At 32.2% G+C, this 22847-nt stretch overlaps 1 protein-coding gene across 3 annotated transcripts; it reads left to right on the top strand.

The window, feature by feature from the left end:
• The first annotated feature begins 10701 nt into the window (after positions 1 to 10701).
• Positions 10702 to 12985, top strand: LOC133803803 (CDP-diacylglycerol--serine O-phosphatidyltransferase 2-like). 3 transcript variants are annotated; one of them, XR_009878158.1, is made up of 4 exons: positions 10702 to 10754; positions 10932 to 11016; positions 11195 to 12048; positions 12787 to 12985. XR_009878158.1 is itself a non-coding variant. In XM_062241917.1 (4 exons), exons 1-4 carry the CDS (start codon positions 10746 to 10748, stop codon positions 11638 to 11640), a joined length of 243 nt encoding a protein of 80 aa, XP_062097901.1. In that variant the 5' UTR covers positions 10708 to 10745; the 3' UTR covers positions 11641 to 12735. The 3 variants fall into 3 exon arrangements, 1 of the variants encoding a protein (XP_062097901.1); XR_009878159.1 differs by lacking the exon at positions 12787 to 12985 and adding an exon at positions 12217 to 12735; XM_062241917.1 differs by lacking the exon at positions 12787 to 12985 and having other exon boundaries at positions 10708 to 10754; positions 11195 to 11286; positions 11584 to 12735.
• Positions 12986 to 22847: the final 9862 nt, after the last annotated feature.

Here is a 22847-nt window from a genome sequence, read left to right as displayed (position 1 = left end):
ACTGAATGTTCTTATATTTATCATAATATTTTTATATTTAATAGTAGATTATAAAAATTAAATAAATAAATAATTAAACAAATTAAAATAGAATATATTTGAGATATTTTACATTAATAATTATTTTTAAATAATAAAACTATACATTTTATAACTTAAATAAAATTTAATTAAACTTAATATTATATTAAATATATAATTTTCTGTTGTCACTGCCCAATTCAAAAAGTAGGACAAACATAAACTTAAACAAAAATTAATTAATTAATTAATAAAAATATGATATTTTAAAGATATTTTATGATAATTTAAATAATTAAATCATATTTATTTAAAAATAATAAAGACATACATATAATTTTTTTATCTTATAAATTTGTGTGATAGTTTATTTTTTATCAAGTGATTGAAGCTCTTTTTCTTCAATCAAATTCACCAAAGGACATCGCGAGATATATTGAAACTAAAAATAGTTGATGCATATATACTACTGCCTACACTATAACTTTTTCTATTCTTATTTTATTTCTATTATTAATTTTTTTTTAAATATTATTGTATTTTATATATAAGTCACGTAGCCATGTATATATATATATATATGTCAACGTTATGTTTAGATGTCATATATGTAGAGATTATTGATATAAATATTTGTATGTACTATATAGAACTATAATTCATTCTATTATATACATATATTTAAAAAAAAACAGTGAACCAGGTTTTATTAAAATTATAAATTACGTCTACAACTGTAAAACTAAATAAACGTATATTACACGTTACTTCTACCTAGTTTATATATATATATATAAACTTGAGAGCTTTATTAAAGACTTACAAAAAATGTGTTAGCTCACTTGTATAGACTTTTTTGGAGAATATATGATAGAGTGAGTGGAGTGCTAGTCCAATTTCAGTTATGATCATCAAATATCACATATTCTCTCTCATATTTCTTTACTCTATCCTTAACTTATTTTCTTCATTAATTTGATTATCGTTTCCACTATTGTATTCACTACGAAAATGATAATTTCTAGCGACGACTAATATGGCGACGACACAAAAAATGATGCTGCTAGAACCTTATTGGGATATAGAGGGAACTATTTGCACCCTCGAAAAACTTTTAGTTACTCTAGCAACAATTTACTGATTTCTAGCAACAAACATTTGTCCGCGACATAATAATCTCTCTTCTTGCTCATTATTTATTTCTATTTTCCACACTTTATTGATAAAATTGTGATTTCATTATACATGTATCTCTATCATAAGATTTAGTTTGAAGGTTATTTTACATGACTAGATCGATCGGGTTAGTATTTTATTTTTAGGTTTTCATGAATTTTCATTCAAGTATTTTAATTATGTTATTCTTCGGGTTGTATATGAGAAGAGCTCTTGAATTAGAGTTACATACGAAATAGACTTCGAGAGAATATTCAAGAAATATATTGGCTCTTGACTAGACTTTATCCCGTATACGGTTCCATTAATTAATCTAAACTATTGATAGTTTATATAAATTGTGATCCACTAACATAAAGAGTGCCGATTGTGAGGTGTAAAGGTGATTTGCATTAGTTTTTATATATATACTATAAGAAAAAAACAGCTTTTGCGGCAAAAGTATTAACGACGCAACTATTTCACCACAAATAATATTAGTATTTGTAGAAAATTTAGTTATTCGCCGCAAATAACTATCCCAAAATATGACAAGGAGTTGTGTGTATTTTGATAGCGAATAAATAGTATTTGCGATGAATTTTTCACCGCAAATAATAGAAAGAAAAGGCGCGAAAAACTCGCTTGTGCATTGTCTTAATGCGAGTAAATGCACATTTATTTGCGGCGAATAATATTATTTATGGCAGGTATTTTCGCTGCAGAAAAGTTGAGCAACCACTAAAATCGTGGATAAAAAGTTTGGTTGGAAAATCTTGTTGGCATTATTTCGCTTCATATTAGCAGCGAATTTTTTGGGTATTTGTGACGAAAGGTTTTGCCGCAAATTATAATGATATTGTGTTTAGGGATTAAGTGGAATGACGTCGTTTTGCTTATTACTTATCATAACCCCACATTTGCAACAAAATAGAAGGGTATTTGCAGCGAATATTTTCGCCTCAAATAAAGGGCAAGATATATGTTCCAGAACCCCTTATTCTTCCTCATTTATGCGACCCTCTCTCTCTCTCTCTCCTCTTTGGGTTCTCTGCAACTTTGACCTCCGACCCCAGCAACGGCTCCCCCGGCCCCACGCAACCCCATCCGACCTCGTCCCGACCCCATTCGACCCATTTTCTCTATATATTTCTCAAAAATTCTCAAAAACCCATTTTCTAAAAAGTCCCAAGAAAATCGACTTCTGACCCCACGCGACCTCCGTGCTCCATGCTCCTCCACCCCATCGTGACTGCTAACTTAGGTATCTCCTCAATTTTTTTTATATATTTAATCTTTTATTAATATTATCACTCTAACTCATTTAATTTTGGTGCCACTACCACAACTACGACGCCTCCGGAGCAGTGCCACCACTATCAAGAGATCGGGTCGCTGCCTATACAACCCAGCTGAGAGGTATATATGTACATATATATATTAAAAAAATCATTAAGTTAGTAAATTATAAAAATGATATGGTGTTTGGATTATTGATTTTATATTAATTTATATTTATTTAATTAGTTAAAATTGATATTGAAAGTTTTATGGTATTTGTATGCCCTGATATTCAACCCGGGTCTTTTATGCAACTCGAGTACATCTGGCTAGCTAAGAACAGTACTAAAGGACCCACAAGTTGAAATTTCCTCTGCGAAGGCAGTGCGACTCCCCAGGTAATAACACAAGCTGAGGAATATGAAGCATTAAGACACGGGCTGGAGATGGATATAAAACACAGTATCCTGGGCACGAGCTAGCGTTATGTTCAGGTCGTGGTACTCTGACAACCTGCCATGTCCAGGAGTCTTTATAAACATGGAGATGTTATTTATAAACGTTCTTGGTCAGACATTACATGTCCGTTATCCCTGAATTCTCGGACACATAACATAAACGTGTATGATCAAACATCACATGTCCGATTATGCCAGACGACCCATGATCAATTTTACTTAATGATTAGACCATACATTAATATATATTGTAATATTCATCATTTGTGCAAGACAGGTCACATATAGGATGGGTATCCACGTGATGACCTCTGCACCTATCCTAGGATGGTTCTTCTATAAATACCAAGACCTTGGATAGAAAAGGGGTTGAGTTTTCTCTGTGTAATGCAAATACTCTGTCAAAATATAGAGAGATATACAGTAATAATATCGACTCGTGGACTAGGGGAATTTTAGCCTCCGAACAACGTAAAAAGGAACGAGTGTTCTTACTATATCATTCTAAGCATCCTTAAGAGTTATTATTCTTATTACGGTTTATCCTTAAGCACTAATTTATTCCAGCTAATTACGTAATACATTGTTGGCGAAAAACCGCGTCAACAATATTCAATTTATAAGTTTGTGTTTTTATGATAAAAGTTTGATGTTAGCAATATGTTAGTAAAATTATAATATTGGTTTGAATTATTTTACTAATTTATTGTATTGAATATGTTCTATGCTCCGGGATTGAATTTAAGTGTTATTTGCAGGGTTTAAAATTTTGGGATAGTTAGAAATATATATATTATGCTCCCGAAATTTTGGTAAATTTTTAATTAATTAAATTATAGAATAAATTAAACTTTTTAATAATAAAATTACCAAATAATTATTATAAAATAAAAGTTTAAATTAGTGTAAGACTAACTTGATTAAATAATTTATTAAAATTAAACTTTAATAATAAAATTAGATTTTAATATTTAAAGAAATAAAATAAAAATAAAAATAATGAAAAAACTAAAATAAATTATTTAATAAAATTTAATTCTAACTAATCAATAATTTTTTATATATTCAATGAAAAAATAAATTTGAACGAGAATTTTTTTTTAATAAATTATTATAAATCGTTAGAAAATGAAAGTTTATATTAATCAATTAAATAACTTAACATAGTAATTAATTCAAATTAAACATTAACACATAAAATAGATAATAAAGTTAAACTATATAGAATAAAGTTGAGAAATAATAAATAAAATATTAAATTAATTATATGTAATGATTTTTAAACATAAACATTATAGAATATATGATATAAGAAAATGTCATAAAGCTTAATCATAAGAACATTTTTTATTTGTCTTGTTTTTTTTTTGTAGTAATATTTTTTTACCAAAAGATAGGATAGAACGGTTATTATCACATAGTGATAATTTTTTTAATTATTTGTAATCACTAAATACCTTAGACCTGTTCGGAGAGGCTGAGTCAATAAGAACTCATAAATATGCCTCTCCGAATCATCCATGAATTTTTTTGTCACCATGGATAGTTTGAGTTTATTGTATATATGTATCTATTATATATATTTCTATTTCGTTGAAAATATATACTATTTCTTTTATTAATTTTTGGGTCCTCCTCAAGCTGAGGGGCCTTGGGCGTATGCCCCGTTCGCCCTACCTTTGAGTCGGGCCTGCTTGTAAGTGAGCAGACTTAATTTTAGTCTGTCTACTTATGAGAACTATGGGGAGGTGCTGCCGAAATTTGTACCGATTTGAAAAAATATTAAGAGTATAGATCACACTATATGTACACAGTAAACCTGAATGGGATAGGTTCTTTACTCATTAAATTTCATCATAACTGTCGATTTGGGAGAGTTGATTATGCAACAGTCTAACGAACCAGCTAAACATGTTTGTGTCTCGTCCTTCTACTACTAATGAACAAGAGCATGGTGAAACGACAAATATTTTATTAACGTGATCGTGAAAATATGTATATACATAAGTGCACGCAATCGATTCAAGTAATATATGATAAGTAAAGTATCGTTCCCTCAAAGACTATCTTCCAAGTACCACTAATTGTTCTTTAAATTTCTATTTGGCAACTAAGAATTTAATTTTTGAATTTAATTTTAAATTTGAAAATACTTTAAACAAAAATAACTAAATAAAAGACTTAAATCACTATGAAAAAGACCTATGGTGTTAATTTTATCAACTTTTTATTCTACTAATTGTATTAATCAATTCTAGATTTTTTTCTTTCTATTCTAATAGCAGGTTAACATAAATCGATTCCTATTCTTTTTCAAGATATAAGATCTCAGCTTATATGCAGGTTTTCTACATCTCTGTGATAAACTTAAACATATATAAGACATTAAGCATGGAAACCTAATTACTACACAAGTCATACAGATACTTTCGTCCAATATGCAACCTATGTCTATATAATGATAGCATATTCAATTCTCATATTTCGAATTTTGAATCAAAATCATTAAACCAAGTAAATAGTGATCAAATATTTACTAGCATTAAACACACATTATATAGATTAGAATAGAGAAGAAAAATCAAAAGAACATCATAATTCAATTAGATAGAAATCCAAGTGACTACATTAAACCCTAGATAAAAATTGTTTAGTTCATATCAGACATGACTAAATCAACAAAATAATTATTCAAAAACATAAGATTCGTAAACTTCAAGAAGAAATAAAAATATGAAACTGCAGAATAACTAGCCTAAGAACCACAATTAGTCTATAAAAATGTAATTAAAAGCTGACCTAATGACTTAATTAAACCCTAAACACAAATTTATAGTAAAAAATTAAAAGCTGACCTAATGACCTAATGAATTGGCATTTTCTGGGTCGTGGCCCGTGTCAGTTTTGGGGCCTTTTCTTCTCGTTTAATGGCTTCAGGCGCCGTGACTCAAGAATTTCAAGTTGCGGTCTGTGTCTGAATTTCCCCTTAGCTAAGCCTCTGTTTCCCTCTTGAGTTGTGACTTGTAAGCCCAAATCGCGACATTAATTCCTTCCAGCAAGCATATGCGCCTCTGACTTCACCTTGAGTCGTGACTCATAAGTCCAAGTCACGACTTTAATTCAATTTTTTCTCAGATTTGATCGCTCATCTCATCTCTTCATCAAAACCCGTCCTTTAAGCATCCTTGGTATCATTTTTAATCCAATAACCGCCAAAAGCCTCGTTTTTCCACCATTTTCGCTTCTTTTTTAATTTTTCTCGTGATTCATTGCACCAACCTACAACAAAGACAAACAAAAGTGTAATCTTGCACAAAACACACATAAAAACACAAGATTACCAAAAAAACACCTTCTAAAATGACCCTAAAATGAAGTTATCATAACAATGATGATGAGAATGAAGAAGGAGGAGCAAATGATGAGGAAGAATTTCTTGAAGACATTATTGATGATAATAGTGATCATCTGAATCCCATTAATGTAGCTTCAAGTAGTGACGATAGTGATTACTCTATGTTGTAGAATTTTGTTTTCATATATGTAACAAAACATTGTGTTTAGAAATAATAATATGTCATCATTTAGTGATCTACACTACACCAAATACCCCCTTCCATAACACATGAATATAATACTAATAAAAAAGTATTATGCAAAATACTATATATGTAGCAAAGTTAATGAAAAAGGCGGTAATTTTTTTTGGGAGCCCGCCACTTATAATTTTTTTCACTCTTTCTTCCTTCGTCACTCCATACACCACTCTCTCTCTCTCTCCTTTCTGAAATGGGTTCTCTCTACCCTAGCCGTTCCGCCTCTCCCTCCTACATCCGGTCTCTCTCTCGATCTCTTTTCTCTCTGTCCTTCTCCCTCTATTTCTTTCACATGGTCGATGGGTGAATGGAAGGGTGCAGGGGCTTCTCTCGGAAACTAGCTTTGGAGAGGGACAGTGCAGCGATATCATTCTTCAATGGTAACTCTCTCTCGCTCTATCTTTCTCTCTGAGCTACTCTCTCGTTCAATCTTTATTCCTTTCTCTCTGTTTGTTTGCAGGTGTGTAACAAGGTGATGGGGGCCCGTGGCTTAGGTCATGTGACAAGGAGGCTCGACTCGTGGGTCTACGGCATGGCTCGCTCGTGGGTGCGACAGTGTGGCTCGACTCGTGGGTCTACGGCGTGGCTTGACTTGTGGGTCTACGACGGTCTTGTACCAGGTTAGTTCCAAGTTTATGGTCTATGTACGTATATTGATAATCTTTTCTCAACCAATAATCAATGTATGAAGTTTCTTGTTTTTTTTTTGCCGTAAGACATTTGTTGCTTGTATAATGTTAATTCCTTTTTTGATATGATGTTATTTCCTTTGTTGCATTTAATTTTTGATAATGATGTACATTTCGAAAACTCCATTTCTGATCATTAAAACCTGTTTTGAATTTGGGCCTTTGATCATTTTTGTTCTACTAGTTTCAGCAGTGCCTTTGTTTTTGTGTCTGAATATGTGGTTTATAATGATGTCAATCTACTTTAATTGTCGGCCTTATTGTTCGACTGGCTGAACATGGTCTCATCCATTGTGATTTCAATGAATTCAACTTAATGGTATGGTCATGGCTCCTGGCACTTTGTGAAAAAGGTAGATTTGAATGTAAGGTGCCAGCAATACTGATAGTTGTAGCTGCCATTGGATGAGTTTCCATAATTTTTTTATTTGTTTATTGCATTTACATGAGGAGAATAAAGGTAATTATTGTTTTTCTCTGTTTTAGTCACTTTTGCTTTAATATGACCCATATGTGATATCTAAAACGTAGAAGCTAGGCAAGATTTCTGGTTGTTTTTTTATCTTTACTATTCTTGTTGTTTATTGGTCTTGTATATATAGTGGCACCTTTTCATTTTTGTGGTATTTTGTTATGTAGAAATTTGCATTCTCTCTAGTTTGATTTGCTATCTAGTTTGTGTTGTTCTTTCTGCTCTATTTTAATTATAGGTGTTGGGTTAGTATATCTTCTTTTTTCTTTCATTTTTGTGTGTCCATACCTTGAGTGAAGTCTCTGTCAAAAGAAATAAACTTTTTCTTTTTAAAAGATAAGCCACAAACTAATAAAAATGGAGTTGTAGATATAACGCTTTAATTAGTCTACTATGTAAATGTAAAAATGAGTGTTAACAAATGAGAGATATTTAGGTAAAAATAACTCATTATTCTCATTTATATATACATATATATATAGTTTCATTTTTACTGTAGCAACTCAAAATTGCTAATAGGCTTAGTGAATTATAAGCAGCTCCGTTTTAAGGTAGTGACAGAATCCCAGATTAAGTGGGAAAAAAATTTCAAGTTCGCATGAAATGTCCTCAAGCAGTCTCATTTGAGGTATTGTTCTTGACAGTCAATTTTAGTTGGTAGTGAAAGTCATTTCAATATTTTCATTTGTGGTTAATAATTTAGTTGAAGTGGTATATATATGTGGTTCTTATGTATTTTTCCAGAAGTCCTTTTTTTGTCCCAGTTTCCTTGATTTCTTGAGTCATTGGTGTTTCTAGGATGCTAGTCCATATTGTATATTAACTGGAGAGAAGCTTCAAAATCAAATTCTTGATTTATGTGTTCCCTGATGCAGCTGCAATTATATTTTAACTCCAATGGTTCTAGCAGTGTTTCTCGAAGATTTAGTGTTACACTGTTGCTTTTGTTACTCCTTATTTAGGATTTATTTATTTTTTAAATGTTAAGGAACCTACACCAATATGTGTCTGTTGTTACATTTTCAATATCACACAAATATTTTCTATAAATTTTCACGTCTTAAGGGCATAGCTGAAAGTGCATTACAAAAAGATATTTTTACTACTGCTATAAACAGAATGAATACACATATACTGGTAGATAACTTATGCTGTAAACTTATAACTAATCTAACTCATGAAACTCATAAAGTAGAAGTTTGTATGGAGATTAAGAAAGTGTTCCTTACAGAATAACTGCTCTTGGCTCTCATATTTTTGTGTGTATGTGTGTGTGTGCATATAATTTAAATAAATGAAGAAAAAAAGAGAAAGAGGAAGAGAAAATTGTATCTTGTAAGGTATATGCTGTAACAAGGCTGTGTTATCTATTTGGAGAAATATAACTAGGAAATTTCTCTAACCTGGGCTAAATACATGTTAGTTTGGATTCCAAGTGGGTTAATGAAATCTTTTACAGATCTTTGATAAGTTTTAAGCATCTCCATTTGTTTTTGTCTTTAGCACATATAATCATTAAGCTGTGCAAAATAGCTATCTAATAATCTATTTGGTTTTAAGGGAAATTAAATTTAAAATTTGTACAACCAAAATAGCTTATAAATGAATGATTGTTTGTCTTTTAGTTTCAAAATCAAATCCTAGGCTGCATAAGAAATGTCTTCCAAGGTTCAGTAAAAGAAGAACATGATTATTGATCAAGTAGAGAGAAAAAGGGAGGAATTGTAGATTTGTCTTGTTAGAACTTATCAATGAGAAGTGGAAAAGAAACATGAAGAGGGTAGGAAAAGTCAATTTTGGTTGCTATTTGGTAACTAGAAAGTAGTATTTTTGTTTGGGACTTTCTTGCAACATTCTTATAGAGTTTAACTGTTTAAGTATATTAAGCTTTAGTTTATCTTGACAGGAGGTCTCTACTGGTGTAAAAAACTTATTGAGGGAATCGTCTGGCCAGTACAACAACTTCAGTATTCTTTCCTCTTTGAATTCTTAGGTAAATCATGTAACTTACTGTTTGTTTAGCAGGATATATGTTTATATATATATCTATAATATTTTAGGTGAAAATTTAAGATATTTAAGGAAGTGTTAGATGGCACTAGATGCATTAGATCAATCCATATGTGTTGTTTTAAGTTTAGATCACTTCCAGGACTTATCAACCAGACCCAAAGGGATATCACAGAATGTGAGAACTCTGTCTTCCTAAGAGTTTGTAGCTGTTTAAATAGTGAAATAAGAATTGACATTTCTTATCATTGATCACCCGTTTCTTATCATTGATCAGCATTGTCTTCTTCTTTCAGGCTCTCATCTCACACACTCGCACTTTTCTTCTTCAAGTCTCATCTCACCCTCTCGCGACCTCTGTCTGTCACGATCCCTCACGCGCCAATCTGATCGCTGACCCGCAAATGGACCCAGCTACTTGCCACCATCGCCACCAGTTCGCAACCAGTTCGCCACCGTATGCTATACGGGCATCGGTATCAATTCTCACGAACCCATCTGTCTGCTTATTTATTTTTGTTATCCCCAAGTTTGTGCCTTAGTGATTTTGTGAAATATTTTTATGATTTTGTGCTGCTGCTTTGTTTATGGTGTTGTGTTTATGAGTTTGTGGACTGTGATGCTATCATTTTTCTGTGAAATATTATGTTCAAATTTGTGTATCGGTATGGTTGACTTTGTTCAAACATGGGGAATTAGGGTTTGCAATTTACATAATCAGGTTCAGAAGGTTGATCTTAATACATACCATCTTCTTTCTCCTGCTGCCTTTTAAATCTTTAACTTCTCAAAACCTTAGTCTCTCTCTTGAAACCTCAATTTCCCATGTTTTTATTTCTTAATTTTTGAGTATAGTAACAGAGGAAGAAAAATATATAGAAAGATTTAGGTTAATGCCTTGTACTGAGTTTAGACTTCTGACTTCTCTATGTTTATAATATTTTAATTTCTATAGGAAACACTTTTTGATGAATTTGTTTTAGCTCATATTATTGGATGGTGGGGTAAAGCTATATTGCTTCGTAATCAGCCTCTTCTGTGGGTGCTATCAATTGGATTTGAGATGATGGAGGTTAGTTCTTTGACAAATATAATATGTTTTATTGTGTGCCTTTCATAGTTTATTTAAATTGGTTCTGCTTTCTCCTTCTTTGAGCGGAGATCAAATGTCTTTTATGTTTCCGACAAGTGTGTTTTGAGTGCTTTGGTGGTTATGGCTGTATATTAAAGCTTATCTTGGCATTTTCAGCTTACCTTCCGTCACATGCTACCAAATTTTAATGAATGCTGGTGGGACAGTATTGTTCTTGATATTTTGATCTGCAACTGGTTTGGTGAGAACTCAATTTATTAACAATTTCTGCTTATAAATTGTTGAGCTCTATCCGTAGCCATAGTATTCAATTATTTATTCTACAATATTAAGCAGATTGTGGCTATAATTTTTCATTGTTTGCTATATGAGCTTTCTGTGCAAATTATGACAAGTTTCTTTTGGTGTGTATGCTGCAGGTATCTACGCAGGAATGCATACTGTTAGGTACTTAGATGGAAAAACGTACAAGTGGGTTGGGATAAGCCGTCAGCCTAATATTATTGGAAAAGTATGCTCTAAGTTTGGTGTTTTAGTTTTGAATATTTAATGGAGAGTTAATATTATTGGAAAAGTATGCTCTGATTTTGGTGTTTTAGTTTTGAATATTTAATGGAGAGTTACTAAGTTGTAGCAAGAAGTTGAAAATTGGATCATATTGTTTGGAGTAGAAATACATGTGTTTTAGTGTTTTTTTTTTCCTGTAAACAGAAAATCATGGATTCCCTGTACTTTTTAGCTTAAGAAATTTTCTTGTCATGTCTCATTTTTTGTTTCTTGTGAACCTTTGTTATTGACACCGAGTTAGATGCATTTTTTACTGACTCAGGTCAAAAGAACACTAGAATTAAGGCACAGTATTTAAGTTTAGACAATGTTACAAAGAACTTGAGAAAGTTCTATGCACAAGCTTACTTGGGACAATCACCAAAACAAGCTCCAAAGTATTGGCTTCATTTTCAAGTTTCTGTACTATCGCTTGGTTGGAATACTTACTTTGTCTCAAAGGCATATAGTATAGGTAATTGAGTTCAAACTTGCTAGTCAAATTATATTGAACATATAGTTGATTCTTATGAAGCTCACCATTAAGATACAATATCATACAGTATGCATAAAGAGGCATTAATTGTTTAATTGCTCTGGTTTCTTTTTCAAACTATTGCAGTAAAATCCACAAAATGATACCATTGAAGTTGGGCCTAGAGATTTAAAGCTGACCTTTTCGTCTACCTCAGGACAACTAAAACAGATGTACAATTCTAAAACTGAGGTAAGTTGTTTAATTTCATAAAGTAACCATGGAAATATTTCTTAACCCAGTAGTTACATATTATAAAATCAGGCAAGCCAACCACAAATGGGCACTAAAAATGGAATGCTAACTTAAGTTTATACCTCAGGACTTCTGATCTGTTATCTAATTTCATGCATTTTACAGGTTGAAGATTGCATTCCCCAGTTTTAACCTGTTCCTGAATTTTGGTTTTAGTCTCTCTAGCTCTTAATTTCCATCTCTCAGAACTATAGTACTAAATTTCTAATTCAGATTATTTAGGAACCAGTTGAAATGATAGTAGAATTCTTCTATGGTGTATATTTCTAATATAACACATAAAGGAATATATAGATTGCCATGTTCTGTTTATCCAATTTATTAGAATTGTTTTGCTCTTTCCTCCTTTCAAGACAATTTTCAATAAGTTAATGGCCTTTATTATAATTATTTAGTTAATATATTTATATATTTTATATATGTTGATCTATATTCATGTGGATAAGCAAACCATGCTTGTTTGTGTCTCTCCTTGTTTGTTCAATAATGGCTGATGTCTCTCTTTGATGAATGTGGTGCTATTTGGAGAGACCAGTGATAAGGAACACATCTTGCTATACCCTGCTGTTTCGTCAAGTTTTGGAGTTATTACAAATTTAATTTAAACTTTATATGCTTACAGGTGGAAACTGTTCTTAATAATAAAAGGACTTTTTTATTTTTTACAATGTGCAGGTATATTGAGATGATTTCTTTGGAGCAATTCTTGACAACATTTGTAGTTGATGCCCTTAGAATGGAAGAATGTATTTCACTAATTTTTGTATACATTTCTTGTTTTGTATTTAGTGATAAAGGAATCTGAATTGGGCATAAATTATGTTGTAATATGATTTCTTAAGCCTAGACTAGTAGACTAAATATTGTAATTACATTTGAGTAATTAATAAAAATCTATTTATGTTACCTTATTTGGCTTCAACTTTCGTATTTGTTTTCCTAGTTTTGTGTAAGTAAAAAAAGATTATGTTTCTCTAAGTTAATATAACACATGTGTTATACTAAAGTGCAGTATAACACAAATAATGTGTTATACTAAAGTGTAGTATAACACAAAAAATGTGTTATACTAAACTATAGTATAACACAAAAAATGTGTTATACTAAAGTGTAGTATAACACAAAAAAAATGTTATACTAAAGTGTAGTATAACACAAATTTATATATTAAAATGTGTTATATAATCGATTATAAATAACATAATTAAACACTTATCTATTTATTAAAATAACACAGAAATTGTGTTATCGTTGACAGTATAATAACACATCTGTATAACAATGATAAAGTGTTATGTAAAGTACCCTGACCTACGATAACATAGTCAGTCTTAACACATCAAAAAGTGTTATGGTATGTTTTGATAACACATTTTCTGTGTTATTAAAAGCATTTTTTCTTGTAGTGCTATATGTGTGTCTTACATTAACACTAACTAATTTTGTCATATTTAAATAATTATTTTTGTTATAAAGATGTCAGTAGATGTCACATGCTCTCATGATAAAGATGTAGGTGGTGATTCTCCCACTGATCCTACTAAGATCTCTTCATCTTATTAATCAGGTATGAAATGTAGTCCTTTCAATTTTAAAAAATTAAGTGATCTATTTTTTATTCTTTATCATTGTTTTTGTTTTGTTCTACAAATAATAGAACAACCCCGCATAAAGGGCATGGAGCAGGAATGGGCCAGGAACACGGAAAGGCGAGGAACATCGTGGCAAACCACTTCCAATAACTTTTGACCCAAACACTTATAAGCCAGTGGGGAAGCATGGAGCAAGGTTCACATGTTGTATCGGGAACACCGTGACTAAAAAATTACCACCATATTATTCGAATTAGAAATCAGTGCCAGATCAATACAAACAATTGCTTCATACCACTGTAAAGGTAAATAATTAAAATATATTTCTAAATAATATGTGTTTTAGGGGTATGTCATTTTAAAAATGTTTTTTGTTTTCAAAATGTAGCATTATTTTGATAGAGCAGGGCAAACAAACTATAATGAGATTATTGATGCTGTAAATGATGATGCTGGCGTCAAATATTGTGATAGGAAACGCGTTGGAAGGCGCACTTCAAGAAAGTTTATGGTGAAGATAAGAACTTATAGCGAGCCCTCAACAACCCTTATAGTGGTGTTAATGCTGGAGATTGGAAACAATGCATTGAATTATGGATGGATGAGAAAGTGATTAAACGAGCCGAAAAGAATCAGGCCAATAGGGATATGATGAAGTATCCTTCTACTCAAGGATCAAAGTCGTTCGTGGCTGTTTGTCATGATAGAGTAAATAACAAAAAAAAATTATAATTTTTCTTTATTAATTAATTACTTATCTAATAAGTTGTTTCTATGTGTTCAGGCGAACCCGGAATCGGGGAATTTACCAGGTTACATTGAAAGCTAGAAGCAATTCCACACACGCAAGTAGAAAGAAGAATTTGTCAATGAGTAGGCGAGAACAGACTATGTAAGAATTGTCTCATTCGTTGACCTTAAAATCACTATGGTTTGGAAGTATTATTGACATTTTTCTGTAAAAATAGGAAATGATATACAAAGATTTTGAAGTGCAGAGCCAACAAGTCCCGTTTTCCATTTCTGATGAAGGAAGCACGGTTGGCGAAAGGATGATCATGAGAAAAGTGTTGGGTGAATGTCCCAGCCATGAACGAGGAGTGGGTCGAACAATAAAGGGGAAAAAAGCCTCCAATAGTCAATCTTAGGCTTGGGTGCAATCATCATACACCTAGCCGCTCAATCCAATGATAATAATAGCATGATAAAAAAGATGATGCCTAATTTTCTAAGACAATACAAAGCATGCATTGAGTTTTTGTTGGAGATTAGGCTTAATCAACCTTGGTTTTGTATTACAACTCAAAGCATAAATAACAAGTAATCTAACTCTATAAGTAGATAATCGCAAATTACATAAACAAAAAGGAAACAAAGTGTAGAGTTGGCCTTTCTTGAAGAACAACCTTCAAGCACAAAATCACAAAGCTATGATTTTATGTGAAACACAAAAGTGACAAGGCTTGACACAAATGTAGATTTGTTCCAAAAATCTCTATTCCTAGCCTTCTCCTTGGAGTTGCTTAAAGCTACTATAATTGAATGAGATTGGGATTCACAAGCCTTGATCCTTCATACAAGTCAAGCTTTCTTGATGAAGATCTTGGAGAAAACTAGTCATCTTGAAAGCTAGAGAGAGAGAGAGAGAGCGAGAGAGAGGTGAGTTGTAACATCCATAATTTGTTGATAGGGCTTAGTGCCTCGATTAGCATGTCGAGAGGGCATAAATGGATTATTGCATGAATTGAATTGATTATATGTGTAATTATGTAAAATATATGAGTTATATTAAGATATAGCTATTTATGCATGCTTATGTGTATTAAATGTAATTGTGGGCCCGTTTTTGTGAAAAATGGCATTTTCGTAATTTTGACTCGTTAAGGGTATAATTGTAATTATATGTGTTATATGATACCTGGCTCGGGGTGAGCCAATGGGTATTTTGGTAATTTTGCGTAGGTCGGGAATTAGTGAAATATTATTGTATTTGGAGGGTTAGTAACTTAATAGGGAACTTAGGACATTAATTGAGGTTTAGTGGAATTAGTGACGAAATGACTGATTAGCCCTTGGGGTGTGCCTTGGATTAGATTTTAGATTGAGGGTATAGTGGTCATTTGACCAAGGCAATAGCAGCCAAAGCACCCCATGTTTGGGCACTCACCACTTCACTTGGTTTCTCTAAAAAATTTGGTGTTAGCCTCTCAAGTTTTCTCCCAAGAGCTCAAGGCACTTAGGCTTGATCAAGAACTTTAAGGATCCTTAGAAGAAATTGGAGGTTCTAGAGGCCAAAGGCTGCCAAGGGTTTCTCTCTATTCAGCTACAACTCGAAATTCAAAGGAGGTGAGCACTTAGATACCCTGTTTTTCATTTTAGTGGTTGTGTTCTTTAGCTTTGGGGAATTGAGTTTGGATATATGGATTTTGGGGATTGGATGCTACTTAGGTTATAGAATGGTGTTAGTAAATGATTTTTAAACTGAATTGAGGATCTGTTTGTTGTTCGAAATCTTTAATTGTAGAGTGATTCTCAAATTTTGGGAGAGAAGCTAGAGTTTGAAACTCAAGAAGTGCAAAATTATGTTCTAATGTGTTTTGATATGTTTTTATGGTGTCTTGACCTGGGTTATAGTTGGTTTAAGTTGTATGAAGCGTTTTGTGGTCATAAATCTATTGCAATACTGAATTAGGGTAAAGTTTTGGGTCTAATTTTCAAGGAGAAGTCCTAAGTCTGAAATTGGGGAAGAATACTAAGCTTCTGGGTAATTTTGGGTTTCTATTGACCTAGTGTGACCGTGCTAGGTTGTGGCGTGATCGCGCTAGTGTCCCAGTAACCAGGGGATTTTGATTTTTGATTTTTGGGTTTCAGAGTTAGGGGCGCGAATGTTAGAGAATATATTTTATTTCAATGGGAATATAGAAAAACCAAAATACAACTCTATTCAAAAATGCAATAGACAAGATAATATTGATTAAAGAAATACCACAATTCAATTGCTCAAAATACAAGTAAATAGAAAGATGTAGAAGAAGAAGATTACAAACTTAAAACAATAATAATACAAGTAAATAAGATCAACAAGATCAAAAGAATGAAAATAAAATAAATAAAATGAACAAACTCTCACACAACCAAAGTGTAGAGTAGTGGAGATCACCAACTTGAACAAGGTTCAAAACATTTGTCCAAAAGCTTATTTCCTCCTATTCTCTAAGCACTAAGGGATCTCTCTAGGAAATAGCTCTCTCGAATTATAAAGTCTCTATGGTGTATTTTCCAGCCAAGTGCTTTATGGATGGAAAATGGTGTGTCTTACAAGTGAGCATTAGGCTCCTATTTATAGAGTTTTGAGACACCCTTTGAATTTCAAATTCCACCAACTCCCATGGTTGTTACCAATGATTAATTGGATGTTTATGGAATTAAAATAGAGATTTGGGAGTTACTTGGATGTTGGAAACGTTCAAAATTGGATAAAACTGAAGTTTGGAAAATGCTGCCAGCCGCGGCCTGAAAAACATGAGCCGCAACCCACGATGTTTTTTGCCTCTTGGGCCGTGGCCTGAAAAACATTGGCAGGGGCCCAAGTCATTTTTTCAGCAACCAATTTTCCAAATTTGCCAAAATGTTCCAAATTCATTCCCACTTGATTTTGTAACTTCCATACACATTATGGGAGTTAAAATCACATCTCTAACAGCCATATCTCTTATGGCTTTTGGGAAATTCAAATCAAAATGTGTAATATCAAATCTACACATTATTGGGTAATATTTGGGAGTTACAAGTTTTTTTTTTTAACTCCAAAATATGTCACATTTCCCACACACATGTGTCCAATTTTTGTGACTCTCAATAATATGTTACAAGGTGTGACAAATCGCATTATGTCACATTATTTAATCTAATATTATATTATTTAAAATAATATAACATTCCCCCACTTAGATTAAATAATCATTTTTTGTAACACTTATTTAATCAATCAAAACATTAAATTAAAATATATTATTCCCCCACTTGATTAAATGATGACTCTCTATAGAAACCTTTGCATTGGTGCATAAAGTAAAATGTCTTTCGACTTGAATTTGACCTTAGTGTAGTCATCATAAAGTTTGTTGAAATTTTGGTTGCCGAAGCATTGAACCACTATCCCTTGATAACAAACCGGTGATAACACACACACCTGTGCTATGTTCACTTGAGACCTCATTGTCTCACTTTTGCACCGTCAATGGCCATGTGCACATTCCATTCATAGACTTTTCTTGAGAATGACTCTCAATTCTCATGAGGGGTGGCACCACCCCTAGGTCTATATAGGTAGAACTTTTATAGTATTTTGTTACCCTAAAATACTTGTCTTTTCAAGACTGAGTTCTATTAAAAAACCTTTTGGTTTTAACCCTCATTTTGGTAACACTCTAGTACTCATATCTCTGATGGGACAAAATTTTGAGTAATGTTACTATTCACTTGATTGACTTGTTATTACCTATTGAACCTAATACTAGTTTGGTTACTAGTATTAAGATAGGTTACCATCAACCGTGAATCTCTTTAGGGAGTCTAAGTCCCACCCCTTGAGATGTAGAAATTGTTCCATTTGAATTATTTCTTTTCTCATGTATGCATACTTATACACTCTCATTATTTTATTCAAACTTTTTTGCTAGCCATATTTTGATTAAAATAGTTATCTCTTTAAAATAGTGATTTTGACCATAGTCAACACCTGCACTATTTATAGTTTAATATCCAAGATAAACATTTGAATATTAATTCTAGAAACCTATTTTTTTCCTAGAATTCTCTTTTATGTTTTAAATTGATTCCTTCTTGAATCAAAATATTACAAAACAATAACTTTAGACACCAAGCATGTCTAGATTTGTTCATTCTATACACATATAGCCAATATGATTTAGAATGTGGAATTCCAAATCACCTATTTGATAGGATGACCAAATTAATCAATTATTATCAACAAAATAAATTGATTAACTTTGGAGCATCACCCCCACATTTCTCCCATAGTGATAATAAAATATCATTTAAAAAAAAAATAGAAATCTCTTTATTTCTATTAAGTCCCTTATCCTCCAAGATAAATCTAGACTTATAATTCTCAAAGTTCATCATGAGTCCTCTGAGACACATGATAAACTCTCAATAGATCAAGATAAAAACCTCAATGTTTTATCTTGATTTATTTGCTTTCTAAAGCAATGCACATTTATTTCAAAGCAACTCTCACTTAGTTTCTTTCTTTTATGTATTTCACAAAATAAAAATGTGAACACAAATGTAATGTGAGAATTTCTCAAACAAATAATCACAAATTTTCAATTTTGGTTGTCTAAATAATCTCAAAATCACTTAAACAACTTTTGTGTATTTCTTAAGAGGCTCTTTGAGATTCTTTTGAAAACACCAATTTTATATCCATTGATTTTCTCATCAAAATCAATTTGAAGATGTCAATTTTTTAAACACATTAAATCAAAGAAAATAAATCCTCATTAATTTATTAAAACACTTTAATTTCTTATGTTTTAGTTTAAAATTATCTCATCATTGAGATTAATTTAAACATATCACCATCTTTAACCAAAATTAATAAAGTTCTCTTTTATTCACCATTGGTGTAAAGATTCCAAATTACTTCTCCAATTTTTAAATGTCTCCTTATTGAGACATTGAATATTTAAGAATTATTGTCACTAAATAATTCTTCAATATATTTTGTTTGACCACACTTTAGACTCTTAGTCTATTGGACAATGTGCTATCTCAAGTTTTGGATCCACCTTAATCCATTTTTCTTGCAATAGCAAAAAACAACCATTAAAAAATGTAACCCCCTTAGGTTCATCTTTTCTTATCTCATAAAATGAGATGCTCATCTTTTAAATGAGAAAATTTTAAATTCTCAAATAATTCTTTTATTCACAAACCACATACTAACAATAATATAGGATAAAACCTATTAACATCTCAAAAATGTTTGCATGATTATAATTTCATATAGTTGTCAACATATATGACTTATATCATACTCACATGACTCTTTATTAATATGTAAACATAAATTACAAATATCATACACATATGATTTCATATTTTTTATTGATTCACAAAATCAATATAGTTATGCATGTCATATAAAACTCATAAAATTGTCATTCTAATAATTTCCCATTATCACAAAATAAGACAATTATATAACATGCTAGCATATTACCCAATTATCTACTAGATTATTTACACATTAATCACATATAACAAAAACTCAAGATATTAAATTATCTTCTAATCTAACCACTATATTTGAAAAAACAAGAAGATTAGAAAACAATGAACCTCATTTATAAAATTTTCTTCTTCTCATTTCTCTCACTATATGAAAACCACTAGATCTTCTAAGAAAACTAAAGAAGAACATTACCTTATCTTACCATCTTTTCAAAGTTGGATCCTCACAAGATCTCTATGGTTTCTCCTTCCATTGAAAAGGAAAGTAAGCTTTTGATTGTTAGAGAATATATTTTATTTCAATGGAAATATGGAAAAACCAACATACAACTCTATGCAAAAATGCAATAGACAAGATAATATTGATTAAAGAAATATTACAACCCAATTGCTCAAAATACAAGTAAATAGAAAGATGTAGAAGAAGAAGATTACAAGCTTAAAACACTAATAATACAAGTAAGTAAGATCAACAAGATCAAAAGAATGAAAATAAAATCAATAAAAAGAACAAACTCCCACACAACCAAAGTGTAGAGTAGTGGGGATCACCAACTTGAACAAGGTTCAAAACCTTTGTCCAAAAGCTTATTTCCCCCTATTCTCTAAGCACTAAGGGATCTCTCTAGGAAATAGCTCTCTGAAATTATCAAGCCTCTATGGTGTATTTTCCAGCCAAGTGCTTTATGGATGGAAAATGGTGTGTCTTACAAGTGAGCATTAGGCTCCTATTTATAGAGTTTTAAGACACCCTTTGAATTTCAAATTCCACCAACCCCCATGGATGTTACCAATGATTAATTGGATGTTTATGGAATTAAAATAGAGATTTGGGAGTTACTTGGCTGTTGGAAACATTCAAAATTGGATAAAACCGAAGTTTGGAAAATGCTGTTAGCCGCTCAAACCGCGGCCTGAAAAACATGAGCTGTGGCCCACGATGTTTTCTGCCTCTTGGGCCACGGCCTGAAAAACATAGGCAGCGGCCCAAGTCGTTCTTTCAGCAACCAATTTTCCAAATTTGCCAAAACGTTCCAAATTCATTCCCACTTGATTTGTAACTTCCATACAAATTATGGGAGTTAAAATCACATCTCTAACAACAATATCTCTTATGGCTTTTGAGAAATTCAAATAAAAAATGTGTGATATCAAATCTACACATTATTGGGTAATATTTGGGAGTTACAAGTTTGCTTTTTTTTTTTTGTAACTCCAAAATATGTCACATTTGCCACACACATGTGTCCAATTTTTGTGACTCACAATAATATGTTACAAGGTATGACAAATCACATTTGTGTGACAAATCACATTATGTCACATTATTTAATCTAATATTATATTATTTAAAATAATATAACATTCCCCCACTTAGATTAAATAATCACTTTTTGTAACACTTATTTAATCAATCAAAACATTATATTAAAATATAATAGCAACCGCAGTGGGCTGGGATGCGACCTCGCTGGTACTCCAGAAAGGCTAAACTTTCTGCAGGTGCAACCGCCCCAGGGGCAGGCACGACCATGCCAGGTATCTCAAATTATGGTTTTTTTTGTTTTAGGATTAGGGCTCGAGGAGTCTGGGAATCCATTTGGTGACTCATTTAGGGGCCCGGGGGACGTTTTTAACGGCCCGATAACAGAGAATAGTGATCTTAAGATAGGGTTTAGTGTGAGGCTTGGGATTTGAAGTCAAGCCCGAATAAGAGTATGTTTATGTTGTGACTAGATTATTGCAAGGCTCGGGATCAAGATTGTACATGAGGTGGTATAGTCTATTGCACGGAACTCGAGGTAAGAAAATTGCACCCTGGTTATGATCGGGGCTTGGACCTATGTAACTGGATTTGACTGTGATTATAATTGTGATTACTCAATTAGGCATGCTTGCATATGTTGTATCTGGTTGTGTGGTTATGCAATATATATATGTGTGGTTATATCTATGCTGAAAGTCTGGCCTAAGGGAGCCGAGGCCAACATTAAGCGTGCATAATGCAGCCCGACCTAAGCGAGTCGGGGTCGGCCATAAGACCAGAGGACTCAGCCTACGGATGCCGGGTCTAAATGTTACATAAGTAAATAGAAGTGTCGATTGCACTTAACTAATTGTGTTGATTGTCGAGATTGGAATATGTATTTGATTGAGCACATTATCACTGCAAGCTTATTGCTAATATTCTGGTACTTATTGAATTTGTTGATTCAAGTTTACTGCTTATATGTTATTTCTTATTGTATTCGTTGATTTAAATTTTCTTGTTGAGCCTTGGCTCACAGGTGCTATGTAGTGCAGGTAAAGGAAAGGGAAAGCTGGACCAGCCGTGAGTTGGAGAGCTTTAGGGGTGGTGTGTACATCAGCAGTTGCTCGACTGCCATGGTCGATGGATCTACATGGACTAGAGCCAAACTTAATTTTTTCGATTAGGCTGGCTTAAGTTGTAATTATTTTGACAGTTGTAAAGGCCTTGTAAACACTTATTTTTTGGGATCCCATGTACAAACTCACACCTTTTAATGAAAAACAACTATTCCTATGATCAAAATCATTTAACCCTAATCCATTAATTATCCTTAGTAACACGTTTATATCCAAACGACTTGATTAGTAAGTCCAGCACGATTTAAAAAACACAGTGTAATGGTTTTGGCTATCTAGGTCATTACAACTTGGTATCAGAGCAGTCTAGGTTTAAGGGTTCCTGAAGACTGTCTAGGCATGTACACTTATTGCTAAAGACAAGCTCGACTCAGGGTTTGGTATCTATATATGTGATTATATGCTTGACTGTTCAAATGAAATATGAATGCCTTATTTGCTTGTTTAATAGGAAGCATGAGATATATTGATAGAGCCTGGCCCTTGACTGCTATG

The sequence above is a fragment of the Humulus lupulus genome, chromosome X (assembly GCF_963169125.1).
Source record: "Humulus lupulus chromosome X, drHumLupu1.1, whole genome shotgun sequence".
In the NCBI taxonomy this organism is placed as follows: domain Eukaryota; kingdom Viridiplantae; phylum Streptophyta; class Magnoliopsida; order Rosales; family Cannabaceae; genus Humulus; species Humulus lupulus.
The sequence above is the reverse complement of the archived record's forward strand: the minus strand, read 5'-3'. Positions and strand labels throughout refer to the sequence as shown.